The sequence below is a fragment of the Alosa sapidissima genome, chromosome 10 (assembly GCF_018492685.1).
Source record: "Alosa sapidissima isolate fAloSap1 chromosome 10, fAloSap1.pri, whole genome shotgun sequence".
NCBI classification, from domain to species: Eukaryota; Metazoa; Chordata; class Actinopteri; order Clupeiformes; family Clupeidae; genus Alosa; species Alosa sapidissima.
In genome coordinates, this window is record NC_055966.1 from 32,651,063 (window position 1) to 32,678,956 (window position 27,894).

General features: G+C 39.0%; 1 protein-coding gene and 1 long non-coding RNA gene across 2 annotated transcripts in view; both read right to left on the minus strand.

The window, feature by feature from the left end:
* LOC121720190 (meprin A subunit beta-like) overlaps positions 1–27,894 on the minus strand; it is a 202,868-nt gene that overhangs the window by 123,120 nt on the left and 51,854 nt on the right. Inside the window, 6 exon segments of the mRNA XM_042106147.1 lie at positions 7,989–8,024; positions 8,975–9,026; positions 9,115–9,291; positions 10,993–11,436; positions 12,150–12,371; positions 15,263–15,400. Of these exon segments, the coding sequence (XP_041962081.1) occupies positions 7,989–8,024; positions 8,975–9,026; positions 9,115–9,291; positions 10,993–11,436; positions 12,150–12,371; positions 15,263–15,400 (1,069 nt within the window).
* LOC121720315 lies at positions 19,209–21,269 on the minus strand. Its single transcript, XR_006034505.1, has 4 exons — positions 21,088–21,269; positions 20,927–20,987; positions 20,816–20,834; positions 19,209–19,283 (listed from the first exon to the last, which is right to left on the minus strand). It is a non-coding gene; the product is annotated as an uncharacterized LOC121720315 (long non-coding RNA).

Genomic DNA, 27,894 nt, shown 5'->3' on the forward strand with positions numbered 1-27,894 from the left:
TTTTACCAAAAGAATTTGGCACTATTTTTAAACTACAAACCTATAAAGCATTTTTTTCCAACTAAATAAAATAAAAATGACAACATACTATTTTGTATTTTACATACATGTATCAGACATACTGCCCATCACTGGCTGTTGGCTGCAGCAACTCAAACTAGGTCGTACTGATTGTTTTGTGTTTATGTTAGTTTTGATCCAATTTGACAGCTTTGCTATGTTGCCCACCCAACATTTCTACCAGTCCACCCAAATATAGTAGCCTAGCCTAGGTTAGAACCAGCTCTGCCCTGCATGGAGACATATTTTACGATAATAATGGAGAAAATGTTAGCAAAACTTGTTAACGGAATCTCCCGACCCTCATTCATCTATTTGCGCAACAGCCCACATTCTGCCTTAAATCCAGCGAGACTAGTAAAATAAATGTTTTTTTTTTTTTTTTAAAGCTGTCATCGTCATAGGCACGATATTTAGGCTACCTCGGTTAAGCCTACACAAGATAGATAGATAGATAGATAGATAGAGACTTTATTGATCCCCAGGGGAAATTCAAGGTCTCAGCAGCAGCATACATACAACACAAACACATTCTTTAACAGCAGAAAGAGTAATTAAAGTATATAATATAAAAACACAACTAAGCAGTAAGGACAGTAGAAGATAAAGAATATGCTAAATATACTAAAATACAAATTATACTAACACTTAATACAATATATAAAAATATACTAAAATACAAATTACAAAAATACAAATTATACTAACACTTAATCTAAATCAATTCTAAAAACAGTATCCACATAGTGGTGATTAATAAATCAGAGGTGCTTGCAATGACTGAGGCAGGGACTGAGCCTGTGATTCTCTGTGCATAGTAAGGTATGGTAAGGTGCTCTGTGTGAATGAGTGTCATGGTGGTAGTGCAATGGTGATAGTGCAAATGAGTAAGTCAACAGTGCAACAATGCAGAAATAAAGTAAAGTAAAGTCTATATATCTATATATTTAACAATTTAAGAAAATGTATAAGTGTGGCCACAGTTCAGCTGTGGCATGGAGGGGGGGGGGGGTTATGCATATGTGCTAATGTGCTAATATAGCACGCAAAACAGTGAGGCATAAAGACAGTGGTACAAGTGGCTAGTGGACAGACAGTACCAAACATGGAGGGGGTGAAGAGGCAGACAGACTATGCAGAGAAGTCTATCTCTCCTCTTCAGTTCAATGGCCCTGGGGACAAATGACTTTCTCAGTCTGTCAGTTGTGCAAGGCAGTGAGCGAAGTCTCCAGCTGATCAGGCTCTTCTGCTTTAACAATAGTGCTGTGGAGTGGGTGACACTCATTGTCCAAGATGTTGATCAGTTTGTTCAGGGTCCTTTTGTCAGATAGTGAAGTGATGCACTCCAGTTCAGCTCCCACCACAGAGCCAGCTTTCCTTACCAGCCTGTCAATTCGCCCCACATCCTTCTTCCTTGTGCTTCCTCCCCAGCATACTACTGCATAGAAGAGGACGCTGGCAACAACAGACTGGTAGAACATCCTGAGGAGCTTACTGCACACATTGAAGGACCGCAGCCTCCTCAGGAAGTACAGCCTGCTCTGCCCTTTCTTGTAGAGTGCATCAGTGTTGGCTGACCAGTCCAGTTTATTGTCCAGGTGGAGACCCAGATACTTGTAGGTGCTAACCACCTCCACATTGACCCCATCAATGTGGACTGTTAGCAGAGTGGGCTTAGACCTGCAGAAATCCACCACCATCTCCTTGGTCTTTGAAGTGTAAAGGCAAGCGTGTTTGCCACATTTCTGACGTCTGACACTTCACACTGCTGCAAGCAGGGCTTGAAAACGAAATTATTTTTCAAACGTTCCGTTCCGAACGGTTCAGGTAGGCCTATGTTTAACGTTTTCGTTCTTGCATGCGTTCCGCCACCAACATATCGGTCCTGAACCGGTTCGGAACGCAACATATCGTTCGTTCTTAAAGTTCCGGCAGTGTTTGGCGGGCCTATCAAGTCTATTTTTGTGGACTTTAGAATAGACGTACTCATTATTTCCCCTTGATTTAGCCTATACCGTAGCTATGCCCCAAAATAATAAATCACAGGCGGCACCCAAAAACATTCAGATGGGCTATCCATCCCATAGCCTACAGATTTACTGTAGGCCTAACCTATGCCTATAAATCATTTCTTATCAAAAATATTTCTGGATACGTGCTAAACTCCTTACCTGGTTGCAGCCTAAATTTTATCCATATGGAGATCTTCAAATGCTTGCGCTATAATTCCAACCCTATTTATAAACGAACCTGTCTGTTGCTGACAAGGCCTATCTCAAATTTCCCGTTAATCCCGTTTGCATAGAATAGGCTATAATTGCGCAAACATTTCAAATCCCGACTTTAAAACGACAAGGCGTGGACAGGCAAAATAGGCTATTATGCATAGGCTACAAGCAATTTCCAAATCAGTTTCAGTAGCCTACGCTACGAGCTGGCCTAAGATCCGAAGTGGCAGACGGATAGGTTACATTACAACGGCAAGACAAAATATACACATTTGGACCAAATGTCCATTTATTCGGGTTTTTTTTTCAAACTGCAGAAATCAAATTATTAGGTTGTTCGCCTACAATCAAACGAGTAGAACACTTAGGATATGCTTTTGTGAATTTTTATAAAATATATAGAGAACGAAAAAAAACATTATTAACCGGTTTTGTGGATTTCAGAATAACGTTTCTGTTCCGGAACAGTTGAAGACCATTTTGTTTTCGTTTCCGTTTCCGCTCCTCGTAAAATTCCGTAAAATTCCGTTCGTTTTCGGTTTTCGTTTTCGTTCCTTGAACCGGTTCGGAGCCCTGGCTGCAAGTGCATCAAGAAAGGTCCCGCCTTACACCATGTTAATGGCCAATCGTAGACTAGGATTTGGGGTGGCACCTGGGGTGGCCAATCGAATCTCAAGGGCGGCCTGTGCCACCCGGAGCCACCCCTCTGGCTCCGCCCCTGCACTTCGATAAGGTCAGGAGGTGCTGGCTCGAACTAGTGACCTTCCAACTCCTCTACAACCTCCTACATTTTCTGTGGTCTGAATTAGCCTACTTCATGATTCATTTAAATTCAAGAGAGAATAATTTGTTACAGGGAGTTCTTTAAAGAGGGGATTGTTTAAAGTAGCTGTGACACCTTCACACTTGCTCAATAAGCAGGTGTGCTCACCATTCCAGAATTCCATTCGATCCAAAAATTAAGCTACAGCCAAAAGCCCTCAAAGTAAGGCTCAATTCCTCAGTGCAGGTTACATGGTCTGTCATGAATGCCTTATTTTTTTGAATGACAAGAAACCTAAAGCGGTGACGTCTGTATAGAGTGAGACCTATACGGTTAGCCTAGAAATCTAGACGCACCCAAGCAGCGGCAAATTCATTTGCTCAGCCTGTACGTCTAGTACCAAACCATAGGAATTTCTATTGGCTGATGCTGTGGACGTCATCCAATCACAGCGCTCTATTTTGTTAGATAGAGGCGGGCTTAACAGGATAACGACAGTCCTGCGACGGTGAACAACAAGGAAGGTGGCTATGCCGAACGAAGAGCGGTTGTTTGATATATATATATATATATATATATATTCCCTGATGTATGTCAGCCATTTCATACCCATCAGTGGTAATTCTGAACAGGCAGTTAATGGTAATAGGTCACATTTGATGGTGATATAGACGAAAGAATAAACGAGTCAGCCCTTCAGATGTTCAGTTTTAGACAGAACTTTGGTTAGAATCTTAATCTTCACACAGCACAGCTCAGGTGTAAAAGCAGAGATGTAACAGCACAGCTAAGTTTCACAGATTACACAGGTACAGTATGATTCACAGGTATATTTAGTATCTTAGGATAATATTATTTGCATTATCAAGTTCTGTAAGAATCTTCAGTAGACATCTAGTTTCTCCCTGATCATAAAATTATTGGGTAGCATTAAAATTGGTTTCAATAACTTTGACTTCCAGCTTGCATCGGTTGTTGTATTCTGAGTATCATTCCGCTGTTGTTTTATACTGTACTGTATTAAAACAAAATATTGGTCAATATTCCATTAACAATTTATTTGTACTGACGGTCATATACTCTAAGTTAACATCTAACCTAGTAAGTGGTTTTCAAGAATACTATAGGTCTATTTAATGTGATTAATCATACAGTAAGTAATTTGTGTATATGTTTTTTTTTAAAACTAATACAGTGTTTTACACAGCAGCCTTTTTGCAGCCTTACATGCAATGGCAATTCCTTCCTTAGAATTACATTTCTAGTTAATATTACTATTTTGCTTAATGTACTTACCTTAAATAATAATAATAATAATAATAATAATAATAATAATAATAATTTAAACTATTGTAATGTTTATATTTTGGAGAAAAGTGTCTGCTGAATACAGTGACCATAACCATAATCTGAGCCCAAACCCTCCATTAATATTCCTATAATTTTAACATGAACTGTAGAGTACCAGTATCTGGTTTTCAGATTCATCTTATGTATGGTGCATAGCATTAAAAATGGGCAATGACAAACTGATTACAGGAGTGTGATAATTGACATGGATTAAAAGGTAAATGGGTGGAGGAAGATACATTCAAAACAGGCAGAACATCCATCCTGTTACACAGAAATGCAAACAAAAATCTACCAAATAAACCTTGAAAACCAAGTCTAATGTAGAATTTGAATCAATGGATCAAAATCAATATAAATTGAGCTAGTCACATTTTTGCAGCGGAGGTTTGAAATTCCTGTACAGACAGTACCAAAAGGCTTTTGAATGTCATCTGTTTTTATTGTTGTTCATAGACAGTTTCTTAGTACATAATGAATGTCTACCACACTTGACATTTCAATGGGAATATCAATATCATATCAACACACAGCCGTAGAAAGAGGTTGTGTCAGGGGGCCTGTGTCTGGTGTTTATATTATAAATGGTCTTTATAATTCCACACAAGCTTCAACTGATTTGACAACCTACAATAAGCATTTATAAATTGATCATGTCATCCTGCTGATTCTGCTAGATTGACACCTCCCCACCCAAATTTCAAATGGCTTGCTATGGCGCTGCAACAAACATATCAGCACATACATTATTAAGAATTGTAAAGTTACCACATCCAGTCAGCATGCAGACAACAAAATAGTAAGATTTTAAGATTTTCAACAAGAACCTTCACAATATAGCCTACACATAACTATGATCAAATAGCACATTATGGAAGTAATCACAAACAGTACTCATTAAAGCTATTACATCCTTTTGTGAACCTACTGTAGGAGATTCTGATAGATTTGACACAAGCAAAAAAATAAATGATAAAAAGGTCTACTAATCTCTCGCTACCTTATTATTCTATAGAGCATTACGTCATCTGCCGTTTCCTCCACAAGCTTTTGTAAATCAATCATCAAAAGTTAAAAACTAATGTTAGCTTAATGCATCGTTTCTCAAACTGTGGGGAGACATGCCAGGTGGGGCGCAAACTGACGTGAGAAACAAGAGTTTTTTTATTTATTTTTTTATCTAGCCTGGGCCCAGGTAGCACCCGATGCGCAATGGACGCACTGTGTTATTCACAGGGAAGCGCTCGTGTCAAGGCAGCTTAGTTAGTCCCGACCTACATGAGATTTAGAACGTTGTTGTGAAAGTGGTGAATTTCATCAAAACCCGGCCCTTAAAAGCGCGTCTATTCTCCGCACTTTGCGAAGAGATGGTAGCTGACCAAAAGGCTGTACTGTTTCACAGCGAGGCAAGGTGGCTTTCCCGAGGTAAAGTGCTGTCGCGCGTGTTTGAGCTCCAAGTCGCCTCTTCTAGGAGTAAGAGCGCATGTTTGAATCTGCAAGCACGTTCACTAATGAACATTTCTTGACGAAGCTGGCCTATCTTAGTGATATATTTGATATATCTTAGCGATACATTTGAGTTAAATGTCCAGTTACAAGGCAAAGACAAGCACCTACCTCACCTAGCAAATAAGATTGCATTCACCAAGTATGGGACATGCGCCTCGATCGCGACAGTATTATGCCTTTGAGATTTCTGAGCGAAATCGCTGAAACGTCTGATTGGGAGGCACTCTTGTGATCCCATGTATTAAACAGTAGGCCTACATCACATCCCTGCAAAGTTTATTTAAAAAAATATTTCCCAAACAGTAGTGCTCAGTATGACTGGATTATGGATCCATTCAATGCAGCATGTTGGTATTTCATTGAATATATTGTACAATGCTGTAAAATGGCCTATGCTTCCTAATATGTTGCTGGAAAACAGAAATATGTGTGTTATGTATTTATTTATTTATTATTATATCTGCAGCACCAGCTGATTTTAACTCTGTTGAAGAGGATATATTTAGAACTTGTCATTATTTCAATAAATTTGACAATTTTAAGCTTGACCTACCGCTTTCTTAGAGCGATGAGGGACAGGTGGGGCTCGAGAGTCACAAATTTTCACCCTACAGTTTAAACACCCCCAAAGGAAATCATTAACAGTTTAGCCTACCTAAGGAATAACAGCAAACCTACACATATTCAAACCTACACACTTCATTATCCAGAATACATACCCAGAGAGATTACAAAAAAAGTTACAATCATTTAACAAGTACACTTAGGCTTTGAGTTTACTTCTGTGGATACGGCCATACAGTCATGTGCATTGTTGTCACCAAAATATACTCCGTTTGTTACTGCAGATACGCCTTTCGGCAGCATGAGTCATGTCACCCAAACAGGGTTTCAAATAGTATCACTGCATTGAGTTTGTCTAATTAGCTATAATTCACTGAAGCATGACATAAAATAACATCTTCCAGTCTCTGTTTTAGTTTTAATCCCAGGGGAGCAAACATTGAAATGAAAATGTCTACTCCAAGTCCCCTTGCATGAAAGTATAATTAGTGTAAACAGATTGTGCTTTCTCTTGACCTGAACCAGTGCTTGGAAATATGCATGTCAGGCATAGTCAATGCAAAATTCTGTATGGACACAAAACTTTGGTGCAGCACGACTGTCTGTACAGCCAGTGCTGGTGACAAAATATGCGTCATTCTCACATGCATAGACTGTCAGCAGATCGTATCTGCAGGAGTACACTCAGGCCATAAGATTATCATTGACATGGATTAAAGGTAAATCTACGTGCATAGACTGTCATTAAATCAGTTGAGATCTCATCAGTTGAGATTTAATGACAGTGATCCAGTGATCACACACTTAAAAACAAGATCAATGTCACCACCAGCATTACTGGAGAGAAAGACATCTTGGAACAGGCACTACAAAAAATGTCCTCGCATCTATTGAAAACAAAGGAATATATTGGAAAATATGTTACATAGCCTCATAATATTATGTTATTATGTCATAAATTCCATTCTGATAATGCAACATCAAAGCATAGAAGTGGCTTATTAATTCACCTCTCATCCTCTGTGGTAGAGCTGGTCTCCTCAGTAGTGACTCTTGTTGTGCTGTGATGGGATTTTGGTACAATGACAAATTAAAATACAAAACATACCCAATTACATACATAATTGTGTGCATAAAGTGTGTCATAAAATATTGCTGCTAGTTCCAGATTAACAAATAAAGGTGAAGAAAGGGCATGAGTTACATGAAATGAGGTTAGCTGTCTTTCAGGGGTGATTAAATGGGACAATGCTCAGATAAAAACCCTCATTTGTCAGCTGCCCTCCTCACACACTCAAACATACAATTTTGGTTTCTAAAGTTTAGCTAAAATGCATTTGTGTTCTTTAAATATTGCTGCTAGCTCTTGTTGTGCTCAATGCGTACACATTCCAGAAGATATCTATTTGAAACCATTGAAAGATGGTCCCAAAGATTTTTGATGATAAATTATGTCTACTGCAATCTTATTTTTCATTCAGTGCATATTATGTATTACAACAAATTTGAATTACCTGTCGCCTCCTGTGGTGGCAGCTGGAGTTGTGGAACTATAAGGCAAAATGATTGAAGTGAGAAGTGATGAAAACGGACATTAAATAACTAGATGTACTGCATAGCGGTACATAATATGACTGCCGCATGGTGTGGCCTATGCAAATGAAACACTCTGGCACACTATGGTAAATATCTAGACATACCACAAAGCTATATGTCAAATGACACATAATGGTTTTATATATATGCGCATTGAGCTCAATGCAAATCAAACCAGATAATAGGCCAACTGAAATAAAACCATGCCAATCTCTAGTTATGGTGAAGGGTATGTGATGATGTGGGGTTATTTTAATTCCAAAGGCCAAGGGAACTTTATAAGGATGCATAGTATCCTGGATCCATGAAATAACTGGCCTTTAAAAATAAAAAACTGCCTGCCTCTATGGGAATTTAACATAAGGGTTCCAATACTTATGACCCATGTATTTTAAGGAAGAACATTCATTTATTTATTTATGATATATTATTCATTCACAAAGAAAATTGGTGTCCTTAAAGGTTAGATATATACTCTTTACTTAAGGCATTAAGATCAATTTCCAAAAGATGATTTTATATTCCTCTTTTTAGTCAACTTTAGCAGAGGTGCCAATAATTCTGGAGGGTACTGTATGCTTTATTTTCTTGGAATAATATAGCATCACCAAGCGTTGGTCACATGATCTACCTTTATGCGGTACATGTAGTTTGTCCTCATTATAAGTGCACTCCTATAGTTTGGACACATTACTAAGAAAATGTATTGAATGTGGTATGACATAGGGGTAGATGTACATATGCAGCATAAACATTGACTTTGTTAGTCTGCAGAAAGTGCACACTGTACTGTGCTTTGCCATATTATGTGGAATTTACTGAGCATTAGTTTCATCAGGTAAATGGTGTTTGTTACTGCCCTAAACCCGTAATTTACAGTTGAATCAAAATATAGTTTCTCTACCTTGTGTTAACTTCGCATGGAGATGACTGATTTTTAAGGAGATACGAAATGTCTAAAGGAAGAAATTTAAATATTAAAAACACACTATTTCATTATGTTAATAATAAAACTGTATACATTTTCTGTAAAATGCCTGTTACCTTGTATGTCAAAAAGAACAAACAAGTCCCCTCCCTTTAAGAAGGATCTTCTTCTAAGGCTCTCTATGTTCATCCAGTTAGACCAGCCGTAGCCCAAATTCCCAAACAGAGGTTTCTCATTCTCATCTGATCCCACATGATTTCCATAGAAAGAAGGGTCGTACCAAAGCTTTTGTGCTGTTGATGGGGGAAAAACACTGATGTCATTCCATTTTTTTTTCATATTACATCCAAACATTCAATAAGGCGTTCCAGTGAAGTACAGTACATGACATGAAACAGGCAAAATATAGGTGCAAGCATTGATGAAGGGGCCAAGCATCTCAGCAGCAGGCAGGAGTTGCCATGACAACTCAATGTTATTACATCAGGCACAATAATCAAAGATTGACCCAGATAAGGCTACTTTCAGAATAGACAGCCAGCCTCCGTTTACATTAACCCTATAGAGTAGACTGTATTTTTTTTTTTTAAAAGTCCTCAGCTTTTTTTTAAAACGCCAGCGTTTTTTTTTTTTTTTTACTGCAGCTCAGAGCGTCTTTTTTAAGTTGAAAAAAGTTAAACTTCTAAGAAAAAAGCTCCCTATATTTGACAGCTGACCAATTACAAGCTGAGTAATGAGACGTTTCTAACCAGCAGAAATGGAGATTGTAGCAGTGGAGTAACACCATTCATTTACGGAGTTAAACTGGATGTGTCCCAGATTTTCTGGTCAGCGTGTCTTTATTGCAGTCGCTTGAACAACTAGCAGGTTAGCTAACATTAACTCTAAATTAGCACACATTGTTATGGCAGCAAAAGACTCTCTCAATTGCTTTTTGCTGCCAGTGGTTTTTCTAATCAAAATGACGCCCAGTCCAACTTTTTTTGTCAAAAAAAGCCTAGTCTGAACATAGCCTAAGAGATTACTTCCTCTTTGGTGACTTTGCTGCTGATTTCGGTTGGTTGTCATTGGCGCTTTCAAAAATGTAAGTGCCATGTAGATAACTTGATGAGGCTTGATCTGACGATCAACTTTACAAATTTTGGTGGATGCAGGTCAAAAGCCTGTGAAATTATTTTACGCCCTATGACAAAATCCAACATGGAAGAGGGATCAAATAGATTGACTTAACAAGTTGGCATGTCTAAGCCTTGGGATCTCCCATGGTATTAATAGACATGAGAATAAGGCCCAATCCCATTTCTCATTCTTACTTCAGACTTCAGTCTGATCAACAAGATATATGAGCAATGGGCTTTGTGTTGTCGGAATAACAGGCTATCGGACCAATGGGCTTTTGTCGGAACATAGAGTTGTCAGAACAATGAGTAGTCCCTGCCAGCTCGATTTCAACTGTTCTGCCCTATAATTGGTTCAGAGGCTATCAAGCGCCATGTTGCAACCTAATCTACATTTAGCACACCCTAAAGGTTTAACGCCACATTTTTTGAGCATCCTCACAATTGGGTCCCAAGTCATATTTGGTTTTGATACAATGAAAGCGTTTCTAACTTTCTGTTTGTGACTTCCTCATTTCTCACTTAAGTTTTAGATTGGCTGTGACAGACGAACGCTTTCAAAACTGAACCCATCCTTTAGATTGTCTGAGGCTTGATCTGTGCCAAATATGATGAAGATTGGAAAATGTTTTCGACTTTTGAAAACCTTTTTGGGATTTCTATCAAATCCATAATGGCGGAAAATACAATATAGCGGAGGTTTATGCTCTGAACTTGGCTTGATCCAAGGATTCAAAAGGTACCTTGTTTTTGAAAATCAGCTCTGAATCAACAACTTTGCACAGCAAATAAGTTAGATAACTTATGATGGTTAACTGCAACATTATCCATCATTTTCAATGTTATGATTTGTATTGAGGGTTGTGCCTCTTTTACCATCTTCATTCGTTGAATCCGTGGTGAAGCTGTATTGCTTGGACATGCGTTGCCTAATGTCAGGGGTCTGGTCCAGGGCAAGTAAAGTCATCTGCCTCCACTGCAGAGGCCACTGAAGCTGGTCATCAAAATCCCCAGCCAGCAGGCGAATATATGCAGATATTACTGGATCCTTAAGTTCCAGATACATCTGGTACCTATAGCCATCACTGGTATAGTATGTTGGACTGTATATATTGTAAGGTGAACTGAAGTGGAGAAGTTTTTCGAAGTTCCTGATCTGCCATGTCTGATGAGGACATTCGGTCTCTGACAGGTTGATGTCGTCCACAGAGAACCCGCCTCTGGACTTGTCTGTTCCTTTGCGGGCCTCAAACTCCACCTGAAACGTCTTAGTGGCGTTCAGAGGAACATGGTGAAGTTGCCAATAATTAGCTGGATAACCTAAGAGAGGAAGAGATCTCTGATTTGGTTCAGACTTAACTACAATGATATATGTAACCAGCATTGTTACCTCCACCTAGGAGGATATGTTTATCTGTAAGCAGGTGTGGTCAAAATTAATCCAAGACAACTGGTGTGAGACTGCAGCTTTATTCACGACGCCGGGAGCATGTTACCCACATGAAATGTCAAAGTAACAAGCCCACACATCTGTGGGTGAAGCCAACTTTTATACCCTTACCCCACACCCATGGAAAATCACAAGTTGTCACCCTCCAGTGATCACTTAACCATCTGGTATTTTAACAGAGATAAGAAATGTTTACGACCCCCCCCCATCCTGAAGGTTACCCACAGTTCGGTGACACAGGGGTTAATTTAACTAAACATTCCAACATAGGAGATTCAGAAAACACAAGGGTCAGAGTAAGGAGATGACAATTAGATTTCACTACATGTATATAAGGTATATTAAACATTCAATGAGAAAAATAAAAATTATCCCACATATTATTATGCAAAAACTACTGGCCTGATTTTCAAGAAACTTGAAACAAAAAAGAGGAAAAGTGTAGCATGTCCCAAGGAAGAACCCAATAAGTTTTCAGTGCTGTGAGAAATAGACTTAGCAGAGTTCTACACTCTCTCCATATTCCCTTTTAGTGTATTCTTCCATTTGTTTTTCATAATTATATAATTCAATATGCCCTCACCTGTAACCTGGTCCATGAGTCTGCGAGTTCCCATGGTGTCATTTTCACTATCAAACTCAGTCATCCAGATGTTGAGCTGATCTAGTTTATTCCCACTATTGTAATAGAAGAACTCAAGGCACTGGATATTGCCATTTCTTTTAGGAATCAACCTCCTGGTCTGCAGTGTGGAGAATTCTCCTTGTCCTACTGTTGTGTTGGCATGCATGAAAAAGCTGGAATCTATTTTTTAAACAAACAAAATCATGTTTATAAGCATCATGCAAATAAAACAGAAGAACCGTTTACAGTTTGCATCTTTTCTCTGGTAAGGTGATATGATATGCTGTAGTATGAACAAACCTTATACATTAATACATCATATGTAACTGTTTTGAGGCACGTCATAGGCTTTAGATCAAGAAAGCTTGCACATAAACATGAAAAGCTTGCACATGTAATACTATTCCTTGCACAAGCTTGCATACTCTACTTCAGGGGCGTCATGCAAGGCAAAATTCCGACGGGGACAGAGGGGACAGAAATACCTTAACAGAGCAAGCTACTACACATGATTTTAAAAACAGTAGCCTACCATTGCAGTTGTTATGATTTGATTGATATGTGACCTAAGAACAATCTTACATTAAAAAAGGTCTGACTTTGTGGTGCTCAGAAATTAAATTATTTTAATCTTAATTCATATGATGGACTTTGAAAGAAGTTTGACAGGTTCCAGTGCTGAGTAAGGTTAACACTAAATATTTACTACTAGTAATATATTTTTCATTACCATTATAGCAAGCAATAGGCTACCTCATTTGTAAGGTGCTATCTGCAAATCATGAGCAAGTGACCTGATAATAACCTACTTTCTTGCCCTCTACATCACGGTCAAATCGATCCTATTTAAATAAAACAACTTTAAGCCTCCTTTTGAACGGGTAGTCTATCCCTTTTCACTACATGGATTAGCTGCCAGATACGTGAAGAGAACAAGTGGAGAAACATCCAACGCGATGCCTTGGTAGGCCTAATGTTATTAGGTTGGATTTTGTAGTCACTGCAAATTTAACACCCTCGTTTCTATGAAACTGGAAACAATTGAACCAGGAGACTTTGCCAAATATTTGTAATATTTGTAAGAGTAGCCTAGGCTACGTTACACTGACACCATGTAGGCTAACGTTAACATAATGCTCTGAATTCACGGCCAACATCAAATCCATAGTTCTAACTATTTGATCACCAAGTCAAAATTTCCTGGTCAACTACAAATTATTCCACTAGGCTACTTTTGCTTAGCTAGACTACTTACCACTTCAACACCATTGACTGTATCTGTTTAAACTGTAACGGTAACAGTTCAACACAAGCAAAACATTGTGAGCTCAATGCACGTGTGAGTTGTTACGGGAACACACAGACACCAATTTTAGGAAAAGGGCTGATGTTGACCGGTCCTCAGCTATTTTGCTACGGTTTATTACACATCTAGAAGAATACATTTGAGTTGTTATAGGCTCTGGCTTATTATGGAGCATAATAGGAACAAAGTTATGATCACAAAAATGATCAGGGAGGAAAAATCCGAGGGGGCACGTGCCCCCTTAATATCAATGGGCATGACGCCACTGCCTGTCAGTCAATAGTAAAAGTAATTAAGGGTATGTTCAGACTAAGGGCTGTATTTTGGGCACAAGCGCATGGCGTAAAACTCGTTTTTCACCCGCGGAAAGTGTAATTTGGTATTTTGCACGTTTATTTTTTAAACATTGAGTCCAGGGGTGTGGCAATTAATAACCTAGGGAAGGGCCTGGCGCGTTGTCTAAAAATCGCTATCGTACACCACCTAAACCTGGTCAGAAGTCAATGGCGAGTTGTTCATATGCTATTTTAAGAGCGCATGTCAACAGTCATATTGGCAGGTGCACGCACCATCCTTCTATCATTCATGAACGCACACCAGCGCACGTCCATGCAAAGCATTACAAATTGCACGATTACAATGGGAAACATAATTAGAATAGTAACATGCTCTGGAAATTCACAATTTCGTCGCCGTTTTTTTTAAATTTTTTTTTTATTTTTTTAAACATAGTCCAGTCCATACAACTTCATTTCAATTTCGAAATAAATACTGGACTATGTTTAAAAAAAAAAAAAAACGGCAACAAAATTGTGAATTTCCAGAGCGTGTTACTCCACACTCAGCAATCGACTCCTACGGACTTTCCCCTGAAGCTGGCAGCAAAGATGGCAACATTTCCGGAAAGGTACTGGCTTGATGAAATTCATTCTGGACTCTATCCGACCACATAAAGACCTCGGGATACTTCGGTTTGGCTTTAGGGACCCTCTACTCACTACCACGTAAGTGTAATGTTGTTTGGAACTGTAGAAGAGGTATAAAAATAGCGTTTTGTAGCGGCGAAATGACATGCCCGCATCACTTCCAGGCTAACAAGTTTTGACTAAAAACGGTAACATCGAACTCTCAAAACAAATCCGAATGACATGATTTGGATGTCAACTCAACGTGTACTCCCAATCATCCGTAAATTGATCTAAAGTGCATTTTACTCCGGATAATTCCTTTAACTTGTACTTGAGTATATTTCATGAAGGTATTGGTACTTTTACTAAAGTACAATATTTTAGAACTTTTTCTACCACTGATAAAAGCCCCAAAATGCGCACCACTACTAGGCACCATTGCTCACATATCTATGGTTGCTCATTGATCCATCATCGTATAAAGCCCCCCCAGACGATTTGATTGGTCACCCAGTTCTCAAGTTTTCAGAGGCTTCTCAATGGAACAAGTCGAAACCGAACTTCTCAACCTCAAATTTTGAGGGCGGGCTTAAAATGGCTTCCAGGCTACCCTTACATACTTGTACCTTTAAACTTTCTCATAGCTTTCTCTGAAGCAACATACTTACACTATCAGAAAATGAAAGGGGGTCAATGTGGTTTGTGATGTTCTAATTCTATCATTAGACTACCTGATAAAAGTGGAAGTGAATCCAGTACTAGGGTACATCGGTAAATCAGCTCAGTAAAACATTTACAATTGATGGAATACATAGATGCTACATGACATCAAATCTGTAGATGTGTTTGAGCATTACTTTGAGATTCCATGCCCAGGTAGGTGTGGTCAGATTGGGGACCTCCATCAGCTCGGCTCACTCTCTCCCATCCAACTGAACTCATCTCACACATGCCCTCATCAAAGCTGCAGTGGTCCAGGAAGGAGATGGAGTCATCTGGGAATGGAATTCATCAGTGTTAGAGAGTAATGGAATACACGTAATGGGAATATGTATTTAGAATACATTATACAATATGAGTAACTGCATTTAAATACCGCAGCTCTGTTTACATGGACACTTTTAATCCAATTAGAATCGGAATAATGGCTCAATCGGAATACAAATTACACCTTGATCGGAATAAAACTGCTGATCCAATTCAAATTTTAATTGGAATGAAAAGGGTGGTGTATTCTGTTCTTTTTCCGATTGAACAGCCATTATATGGTCAATCGGGTTGCCTGCTGTAGATTCTCCAGCAAAAGTAAAGCAGCGGCTATTCTGATCAAAGATTCTAGAGCGCTTGTAAACCCCTGATCGGAATATGAGAAACTGGGACTGTTGAGGAGGGCCGAATCCAAAACACTGAGCTCAAGTCTGACCTCATTTCTGTTCAGTTCTATTCTGTTCTTGTATAACAACAAGTGAATCATCATATGGTTTTGGTCACTACTTGTAGGAAGAGATGTAAATGTGAAGGAGGCATAGTAAAAACGCCAGTATTTAAAGGAACCGTATGTAAGAAATGGAATTCAATTAATCATGCTAATTTCAAATACTTATATCACTGACAACAGTAGTCCGGCCAGGATATTGTCATTTAAAAAAGTGAAGTTGCAGCCCTCAACTGATGTTGATGTTTACATATTTGTGTTTTAGCCTGATCCGCCACCCTCCACCTATCTAGTAATCACAAAGTCAGTAGTATTTCGGCATCTGGGTTGCCAGCTCAGCTCTAAATACCACATCTGCGGTGTACACCGCTCTACAGTATTTTGAAAGTGATTGTAGTACCAGTTTTGGCCAAAATCCTACATACGGTTCCTTTAAATCATTGGTAATATTCTGATACAGGAAACTGATCTCTTAATGTTAGTAGTATAGTTAGGAAGGACACGTCTACTCCAGAAGCAGGGAGACTAGAGATGTGATAGGACACATGTATGACGATGCAGTTGACACTAAAAGAAATAATTATTGTCATTGAGTGTTTTGGTCGGCATATAGTTTCGCCCACATATACCATAATCAGCAGGTATGTACATGTAGCTGCCTAGGACAAACAACTTTTGTTTGTACACTGCATTAGCCACACCCAACAGTAAGTGATGCAAATGCTTCCAATGTCTAAAAATCATGAAATTTAGCACACACATCAAATATGTGCATTTGACACACACACCACGTGTTACATTACAAAATATCAGAACCGTAGGTGCTCAGGCCTGTCACCGCCACTTGCGGCTACATTTATTATTACTAAATGGGTACTTACTACATCCATAGAGTCTGTTGAGCTCCAGAACATCAAGGGAGCTCATATCCTGTTCCTGACCAATCACATCTTGAAAATCTTTGTCCTTTGTGATGATAGTTGGTTCTCTTCCTTTACTGAAAGCATATTGTCCATAGTGCATCACAGACCAGTAGTCATATGGTGTGCCTTGGGTGCTTTTGCTGAGTTGTTTTGCAAATTTGAGTTCATCCAATACTGAAGCACAAAAATGGGAGGTTATCACATAATGTTTTTATTTCAAGTGAGGGATGGATTTAAATGTTCTTCAGAGAATTCACATCTATCCATCCACTGCATCAAGACATAAACTGAGCCAACTTATTGTGTGGTCTCAAACTACTGAGCCAAACCTGATTTAAGGTTCTGCCACTTGATTGTGATGTGATCATCTCTATCATATCTGGTTTGCTCGTGCCAGAATCCCAGAGCATGAAGAAGCTCATGCTCAACTGTACTGATCGAATCACAGTCAGAGCCAAAGGAAAGTGTTTGCTGTTTAAACTGTCTTCCAACATATGACCAACATCTGAAAGAAAGATGGGTTGTTTGATTTAGATGACTTGAAAGGCAAAGACTTGTATCATTGAAAACACCTGAAGGTTATTACCCGCTTTGTTTTTCAATTGAGATGTGAAATGCTTCACATTCATCCCAGAGCTTGAAATCAATGCAGGTTTTTAGTCTGAATTGTTCAAAAGCTTTGAGAATGACTCCTTTGGCATTTATGTCTGTGTACAATAAACAGGTACAACCAGCAATTACATTTCGTACACAATGTAATGATCAACATTAATAATTTTAATTGTGAACAATGTTTGTAAAGTGGAACATGTACAGTATCACCATCCTACAAAGATTTCTCACCAAGACCAGCATCTAACACATAAGGCACTGGCAAATCCCAACGATATTGCTGTCCGAAGAGAGAGCTCCACCCTCTGACCTGGAGACAGCATGAGACAGGTGATTCTGATGTCCAATAAAGACTCTTATTATAGCTGAATATTGAGGTGAATGTTCAGACCTCTGAAGTTCGCCTACAAAAAAGCTAGCATTTTTGCCCATATAAGGAGATCCGATACCTTTTCAACCCTGCGAGAGTTAAACAGGTGCAATAATTCAAAATCCCCATGTTCGCCAGATATCGGATCTCAAAGATGGCAGCTTTTTTGTAGGCGAACTTCAGAGGTCTATGAACATATAATTACACATAATTCAAGTTTCCATGCAATGTATTTATTTATATTTGGGTAAGCAGTCTCTTGGGTTTTTGATAGTTTTCGTGTTTTTCTTAGTCCTTTTTACTGCTTCTAAGTCAGCTGATGTCGTTGACATTTGTCCATTGGGAGCTTGCTATGGCTAGCTTTTGCCCTAGCTTGGCATCGGACGTCCTTCCATCTATCCGTGAGCGGTGCAGCACTCCACTGTCTGGTCGAGGGGATCTCTCGGGACAGCTGGACGGTCCTAGGCTACTCTGCGAAAGACCTGCCGTGGCCGCCGAGCTGCTGCTGACCTGTGAGCTGCCTTGCCAACTGCAGACTAACGTTAACGGTGAAGAGCTGCAATCTCACGGAGCAACAAAAGGTCGCTGTTAAGTCCACCGAATTGCGGATCTACACGATCGCCCAGTAGCCTACTTTGGACTGTGCTCCAGTCATCTCCAGACTGCGTTCTACAAGGCCTAGCTTCTAACGTTAACGTTATCTCTAGACTGCCAGTGAATTCACCGGGTTGGTCAGTTGCTAAAGAACTTTGTTGGCATTGACACAGCTCTGTGCGCAGTTTTCACGGAACATCATTGCCCTTGGACATTTTCAGCTGGTTTGGAAATTGGACTAATTTTAACATCACTTTTCCCCCTTTTTGAATATATTTTCTTTTTTTTATTTGTTTATTTGTTTTGTTGTCTGTCTTGTATGTATTGGTGTCACGGGTACGCTGGCGACTACGCCGCTCCGTCCGGCATTTTTTGTATTTGTTATTTTTTAAATGTATTTGTCATGTCTTGATGTCATGGGTACGCTGGCGACTACGCCGCTCCATCCGGCATCGTTTGTCTTGTTATGTGTCTTGTTTGTGGAGCGCTTTGGGTTGCACTATGTGCATGTTACATGCGCTTTAAAAATAAATCTGACTTGACTTGTGTATTAACATAATGGATGGTGTGATATACTGTATTTATTTTGTATTTATCTATTTGGTATCTGTCTTGACGTGATCTCAGTCAGGATGGCAATACCTTAACCTAAACCTTGGTCTCAACCAAAAACGAAATCCTAAACTGTGTTTTAGTAGGCTACAGTAGGTAACACGTTATCTTAGGTATATGCACATTGCATACTGGATCATTTCACTGCAATAGAATATTATTTTACCTTGATGTCACCTTCATGCAGGTTAAAATCTGTAAATAGATCATTTTAAAAATTACATTTTTTAATATAATTTGCTAATTAGATTAAAAATAAGTAAAGTATATTGTAGTGTATTGTGAATTAGCCGTTCCTTTGTTAATCTTTGTGATGTCCAGCTTCTCAATGCCTTTGAAGAGAGGAGAGTTAAAGGAAAACATTAACTAGAAAATGTATTTTCGAGGAAATTACCAGTGCATGAAAATATAAACATACTGTATATTAACATAAAATGCAAAACAAACTTTTATTTATAACAGTTGGCAGAAGTCATAGTTGATAACAACTGACAGTTGAAATGGCTGAACAGTTAAATAGTTGAGTAGTTTAAAGAGTTAAATTATATAATAGTGAATATTGTTATTGAGGACATTTATTTTGAAACAGTTGTAGGCAGAGGACATAGTTGAACAGGATCTGTAGAGCCAGATTGTATGTTTAAAGCCTGGGATAGTATATAGTTTAAAAGTTAAATGTGGATAGTGTAATGGATGTTGATAGGCAGATTGTTTAATGGATGTTGATGGGATAGTTTAATGGGTAGATGAGTGAATGGTTTGAAAAGGATGAATAAATTTCTGCATCTAATTCAGCTTTAACCGTTTAACGTAGAAACTTCGTTCAAACTTTGTAACATAGGTCTTGAAAAGACTTCCCCCATAGACTTTGTATTAGCACTATGACATCACAATGGACTAATTAACTTGATTTGCACCTGTATCAACTTCCAGCTGCTCACTACTAGGACCCATCAAAGGGCCAGTTAAACTGATTGCACCTGTATCAACTGCTTTCTGCTTAACTAGGCCAACTCTCTCTGTGTCTCTCCATTCTACAAGGATATAAGGCACATTCCATCCAACTTTCTATCCATTCATCCTCTTCAAACCATTCACTCATCCACCCATTAAACTATCCACCAACATCCATTAAGCAATCTGCCCATCAACATCCATTCAACTTTCTGTCTATCAACATCCATTACACTATCTAAATTCAACTTTTAAACTATATACTCTGTCTCAGGCTTTAAGCATACAATCTGGCTCTATTAAGACTACAGATTCTGTTCCTATTTCCTCTGCCCACAACTGTTTCAAAATAAATGTCCTCACTACAATAATTCACTATTAAATAATTTAACTATTTAAACTACTCAACTATTTAACTGTTCAGCCATTTCAACCGTCAGTTGTTATCAACTATGACTTCTGCCAACTGTTATCAAATAAAAGTTTGTTTTGCATTTTATGTTAATATACAGTATGTTTATATTTTCATGCACTGGTAATTTCCTCGAAATTACATTTTCTAGTTTTTTTATTAATATCTCAAAAAGTATAAAGTTTACAAAAGTGAAAAACACATTCCCCACGTGTCCTTTTCAAGACCTACGTTACAAAGTTTGAACGAAGTTTCTACGTTAAACGGTTAAAGCTGAATTAGATGCAGAAATTTGGGAAGAAGAAGAAGAAGACTTCGGATAACAGAACAGTTTTTCATGCACTGTAATTAGAAGTATGATCTTTCAGAGGAATTGTAAGAGCAGCAGATAATATTGCATATGCTTTTCTTGTGAAAACGGATCACCTGACTGTAAAGACAATGACCATCTTAATTGTATGATGCCAACATTTTGTTGGCTTTATATCTTAAACTTACTTATTTGACCTGGTTGTGGCTGCATGAAAGTAAAAAGAAAATTGTGGTTAATTCATTTTACATTAAATGAAAAAAAAAAAAGAAAACTGTCTAAGTATTTTACACACTTACCAATAACAATACTTCTGTACCAGCGATAGTCATCGTAAGCCAAATATAAACATACATATTCCTAGAGAACAGATAAAAAAAAAAAAAAATTACATTTTATGATTTTACACTCTGCATGAATTGATTGATATAGAAGTGATCATAGATCGTTTTCTATTTACCTTTTTAGTAGAGTTTTCAATTTTGAATCCGACTGTTTCCATAAAGGTACTTGCGTGACACTGATGTGTCAATGGCACTTGCAAAGGTCTGCTGGAGTTTTTGAGTTCATGAGTGAACCAGACCAAGATAGACAAGTTGAACAAGAATGAGCAAGAATGTTGCTTCTTAACATTCCTTTAACACATGTGTGACAATGTGCTAGCTTCTATAACTACCCTGTATTTTTGTATTACAGGTTACCAAATAAATGGATAGAACCAGAGGCAGTTACAAACAGTCAATAGTTTATTTAGTCTCGTCTCTTTGCTTGAACTTGGCAGGGGTAACAAGATATAGACTTCAACATACAGTACATCATGACGAGGGACAAGAAAACAAAACACATAACATAGGCCCAGAGGACCAACCCAAGTAATTAGTCGTACTGCTAAGATACAACTGACAAATCTTCAGCCATACGTGATTACTAATATACTCATGCACACGCTAGTGTAGCACTGCAAGCTGCAAAATGCCCAAGTTAAATCACACTGTTGATATCAAGAGAAATCACACAAGGGACAAACTTTGTATCGAAACTCAACCATTAAGAGAGTGTTTACAGCGCAAGCTTTTAAGGGCAGAATAGCCAGATATACCCTCAGAAGGAGAAAACTTAAGGGTGTTTGTGCAACCGTTTTTATTTTAAGGGACCCTTAAATCAGATTTTAAGGGAAAAACTTAACTTAAGGTGCTTTGTGCAACCGGCCACAGTGCCTTGAGTTCTTCTACTACCACAGGGGAGTCAGTCTGACCAGCTCAACATCTGGATAAGAGAGTTCGATGGTGTTGATGACGTGAAGGGAACTCGCAGACTCATGAGTCGGATACAAGGTACTTAGTTCTGGATAACGAACAACACCTTTGAAACAAAACACCTAAATCCCTTATATAGTTAAGTGTGCTTGCAAAGCAGCACACTTATTGTTCTTCTTAAGTTTTATTATTATTATTTTTCCCGTCTCCCTAATTTTTTGTCAGCCCTAGCGCCTAGGCCCTTTGAGACAGAGACACCGTTCCAACTTTAAAACGTCCGGTCAGTACCGGTGTAAGTTGGTCGCGAAGATGACGTCAGGTGGGCGTGCCGTTCGTCCGCCATATTGGATTGAACAGAAAGCGAAACTAAATTTTCACAGGTCACAAATTTGGTCCGAACGCCACGAAACTTGACGTACATTATCCTTGGACCAAGCCTCACAAATGTTAGCGGAAGGATTTTTGATTTTCGAAAGCGTTTGCCCGTCACAGCCAAACGAAATCGGCGGCGAAGCTCCGAAACAGGAAGTCGTCCATATCTCAGGAACACTGTCACATATTGATACCAAATTTTGTATATGAACTGGGGACTCCAGTGTGAGGCATAGGCAAAAAAAAAAAAAGAAATATTCCAAAAGTTTCCATCATTTTGCAAACCACCCACAGGTATTTGGCAACTCACACCATTCACCATTCACCTTCTATCACAATGCCTTCCATGTATGCACAATGTCTCAGAGCAGACACAATGTCTCCAGGCAACCTTGCCCAATCATGAAATCCTTGCTCTGCCATGGGATAGTATGGAATTATGGACAAACTGAAATAGCAAGGAGAACAGTAGCTATATATAGCTTACATAATAGAGTTGTTTTCACATTGACGGTATTCAAATTAAATTTTTCATTATTGTTACATATCATGATGGGAGAGTATTATTAAAAATGTTACAAGTATGCAAATGCATATGTTTACGGGCATTTAGGTTTTACTGTGTTGTTTTGTTGTAAAGACATGCAAGGCATTCTGGGCCATGTAATGAACAGTGGTCGGCAGCACTCCATAGGCTACGTATTAATATGAATAGGTGTTTCTGTAAACCTAGGGATAATAAACAGCTATCTCTGTTACAAAAACGAGCTGGTAATCGCTCATTGAAGAGGGTACTATGATAAAAAGATTGTTTTCCTAAAAGCATGGAGTTGACGAAAGAATAAACAATCAAAATGTCACGTTAATGTTAAATAGCCTAGAACTATCTGAACGCTAGGTGGCAACGTTGTATTACATTTCACTAGTGTAGCCTACTTGAAATACGGTGTGAGATTCCCAAGTAAGGAAGGTGCAAATATTATGTAATTTATCATGGGAAATTATTGGAAATGTTATTTCTTGTTTATTCTAATTGCAAACCACACACATCCATTCGGAATCACACGTACACATTTAATACTGAAAGACTATCATTTCGTTTATTTGATGTTGCCTTAGCAACACAGCCTTCAGAGCAAAGATTCTAGAACAGGGCGTCAGAGAGACACGTTTTGAGTTTGTGGCCAAGAACCTAAAATATCGGTTTCCATGTGCTGGATGGTGTGCGTCCTTTATGAAAGTAAGTGTTTTATACAGTTAACGTTACAGACATAATGAGTCATGTTGTAGTGGTCAACATAAATGTGCCCCTTCTGTTATTAGAATGCTAAGCGGAGAAGCATGCTAAGCAGAGATTTAGTATCATTAATTTCTTGTGTGGCTAGCTATAGGGAGGAGGAGATGTAGTGCTATGTTGCTAATTGGGATTTATGTTCTTTAGCGTAATGCCATGGTCATTTGATATGAGATGCTTGCACTCGTAACTTCGTCACGTGTAACTTTAGGACTGCTATTTTTTTTTTACTAACAGTAATTCACGAAGCACTTTAGCCCTAAAAGTAGCACCTACGTCTGTGACGGCTTAAAAGAAGTGGCAATGACTCCTAACGCGATGTTTTGAAATGCGTCTACTATTGTCTACAGGAGCTTCCAATCGCGAGGGAACTTGCATTGTAGGCATAACTAAGGGATGCAATAACACCACCAACAACCAAAACTAGCCTACTCATTGTCTACATGAAATGTAACGTTTCATGTGGATCAAATTAAAATGTTTTCTTTGCAAACGTAGGCATAGGCGTATGGTGACAGATTAATTTAATAATGCTGCTGTGTGAATCACGGTAAGCGTGCAGGAAGTGGCCACTTCTTAATGGGACCCACTGTATGGAAGCTGTGTTGCAATGTGAGGCAAAGTATAGAACGGTGATGAAACATACAGAGACAGGTCAAGAAATATAGTGCAATGTAGACAGTAGTATACAGTTGATTTACAGACGGTGGTTTAGAGTAATATGAAGTATTCCTTTATTCTGAGATAGGCTACATCAATAGGCTCTCAAAACAACCCCAGGCTCACAAAACAATCCCAAACAGACATAAGGTCTTTATAGAGCAAATCCATATAGATTATTTGTCAAATAAACCAGTAAAACATAATTTGTGGGATGGAATATATAACATTCACACTCATAGCTCATATTTTTTTTAAAAAATAAATCAGTGAAAAGTATCCTGACAAACAAGCAGCTTTTTAATGCCTTGGTCATATTTCATAATTTCAATTCCTCTGTAGGTTACCTGATAGCCCAGTTTGAGAGGCGCAAGACGCGTGACATTATTTATTTTTTGCAGCCAATCACTGCTGTCATTTTATTTTATTGATTTGATCTCAGTCATAGAAGCTAAATTCGAAGGCAGGCCAAAGGTAAAATCCAACGAATCGCATTCAACCCGCAAGGCAATAGTTGAATAGAGCTTTTGAGGTATTGCCACTGCTCCAACACTGAAAGGCACTGTTAGAATGCTTGGATCAAGCCAGGTTCAGCATAGCGTATGTCACATGCTCACGTTGGTGACCGGACCAGGGCAAGCACACTTTCGCAGTTCCCGCCAGAAATGCAGTCTAGTTCTTAATGTAATCATGAATGCAGTAGTCACTTTGGTAACGCTTTAGAATAACATGTGCTTATTAGGTATTAACAGTGCATAATAAGCAGTTAACAATTCATTACTAACAGTTAGTTAACTGTTGTTATCCTTTAATAACATTAACTAACTGTTAACATGCAGCTTGTAAGTGTTAATAAGGAGCCTTTTAAGTTACTTACAAGCATATTTGTTAACAGTTGTAAGTGTTAACAAGCAGCTTGTTAATGCTTGTTAATGGTGTATAAGACAAAGAGGTGGATAACTAATACGCTTATAAGACCTTTCTTACCTATTTGTAGTACATTTTGCAGCCCCCCAATCTAAAGCGAGGACCATGTAGCCTATAGTTCCACAAGCCCAACCTTCTATCTCTCTATATACTGTATCTCTCTATCTAGCTTGGTTTAGCTGTGAGAAATGCACCTTCAAAATTGTTGCAGTGCGCAGGACCCGAACCCCGGTCTCCCGCGTCAGGGGGTGCATCGCTACTTGTTGAGCTACACTATTGTTCCTAATTTGCTGATGAAAATGTTCATTTTGATTCTATATTCCGATGTTCTATATCATACTAGCTATGCTTTTTACAAATATGTTTCTGATGGAAAAGTGGTGTACCTTGGGCTATGGTCAATCCTAAAGGGCAGTTCCAGCGTTATGGATGTGACAATTGGACTCATATTGGTAAACAATCCTAAAGGGCGGTTTCACGTTATGGATGTGACGTGTCTGAACCAGTCCTCGACAAACTACATAAAACACATAATTAAGTAGTGAATTTTGATATGAAACAATTGAAATAGTAATCATGAAAAACTAGCGATGAAATTATTGCTTCCTCAGTGCCCACTAAGATCCACAGGAAGAATCAGGACAACAAGTCATTTAAAATATAAAAAAGAAATGTATTTTTTTCTTTTACCGTCATCAATTTTGGTCAGTGATTCCCGGGTTACTGAAACACCAGGGAACATGAAACGTGGTGGCCACTCCCCTAAATAACTAGCCCTACCTGAACCGTTGCACCCAAGATGACAAAATATTTATGGTATGTTAGTCTCAAGAGCCCACATCAACCTTACCCATAACCACTGTGACGGCTGCAGGCTGCAGGCCGTTCCTCCTGCTTGTGCGCTCTCTTCTCTCTCTGTCTCCCTTGCAGGTAATTGCTGGCGTGGGCGTGGCTAAGGCATTCCCATTACGCTACTAACCATCAGGTGTATAAAGGGTACACGGTGCACCCCTGGAGGGGGGCTGGGCTGCGTTTGGGCCTTTGGCGTTTTTGGAGAGCTGCCTTCTTAAGCCTAAAGTATGGTCCCGCGTCTGCGTCCCGCGCACGCGGCACTGGTGAGCGTGTGACGAGAATTGCGTCATTTTTACAGCATGCGTCGCGTCTTTGAGTCGACCGAAATTTAAGACCGCGCGTCAAAGTGACGCGTAGACTGCGCATGTGTGAAACGGAACTGCTGTAAACACTCCCCTCCAGTAGGTGGACCACATAGAAGAACAACACTTAAACGTAGAAACAGACCTACACAGAAGAAGACTTGTTTGGTTACCATAACGACGATGGAACAGAGCGCCTGTCCTCAGCTTGCCTGGCTTTGAGTTACGTGAGACACCACGACATGGAGTCAACTTCGACCTATGTAAAGCCACAATCCACAGATACATTCTTTAACATTATATTTAACGGTCACTTTACCATCTATGGTGTAGAACCCAAAGTACTTCAAGACACCACATTTTAGATGAGTTGGGGACGTAATTATCTGTCTGCTGGCCGTTCTGTGCGTTACCTTTCATTGTCGAAACAGGGTGGCTGCATGGGCTCATTGTGGCTACTGGCTATTATATTAGCTTGATTTGGTCATGAGCCCTGGATCATATAGCACTGAATGAGATGGTAAACAATAAAATACAACTAATCATAGACAGTGACAGCCTTTACTCCATGCATGGAGAGCTGACATGACTTCGGATTAAATGCATCTTTTAAAAAAGAGCGTATGCTGAAATCAAATCGCAAAACCCAGAGCCAATTAAAGGTATCTATCTACAACGCTCAGGCGAAACCCATGTAACACTTGCTGATCGAGATGCATTCTCGCCTGTTCCTTATATAATACGTTATCAATAGTGATTATAATAATAAAGGGAATGTAGCCTACCTCTCCCAGGTGCAATCATGATCACCTAGCCTACTCCTGAACAATGCTGAACTCAAATCTCGAAACTCGCCTGTCAACACCGGGAAATGCGCTACACAGCACTAAAAACCGAATAGTTTATTTATAGTTCGACTACGGATATTTCACGTCATGTTCGAATAAAAGTGACAGCCCTACTCCCTGCATAGAGAGCTGACATGACTTCGGATTAAATGCATCTTTTAAAAATGAGCGTATGCTGAAATCAAATCGCAAAACCCAGAGCCAATTAAAGGTATCTATCTACAACGCTCAGGCGAAACCCATGTAACACTTGCTGATCGAGATGCATTCTCGCCTGTTCCTTATATAATGCGTTATCAATAGTGATTATAATAATAAAGGGAATGTAGCCTACCTCTCCCAGGTGCAATCATTATTACCTAGCCTACTCCTGAACAATGCTGAACTCAATCTCGAAACTCGCCTGTCAACACCGGATAATGTTATCATAATAATAATTGAAGGAATAACCTAGGCTACCGCTCGCTCTAAATACACCCATTATCACAGTGAGACATACATTATGAACACAAATAGTTACTTCAAAACTTTTATTGACACGTCATATTTACAGGTTTTTGGTTCATACTTTTTGGTATGAGGCAGGTGTGAAGACTCAATACAAATTTAATTGAGGACATCTGTACGCACAACTCTTTCTTACCATGACACTGCTGCATGTGTTCAGAAAAATGTCTTTACTTTGTATCGCACCAATATTGCTGCCCTCGCAGCACCGAGTCACTTAGCTACATGAGTAGCCTAATAAGCAAGTAG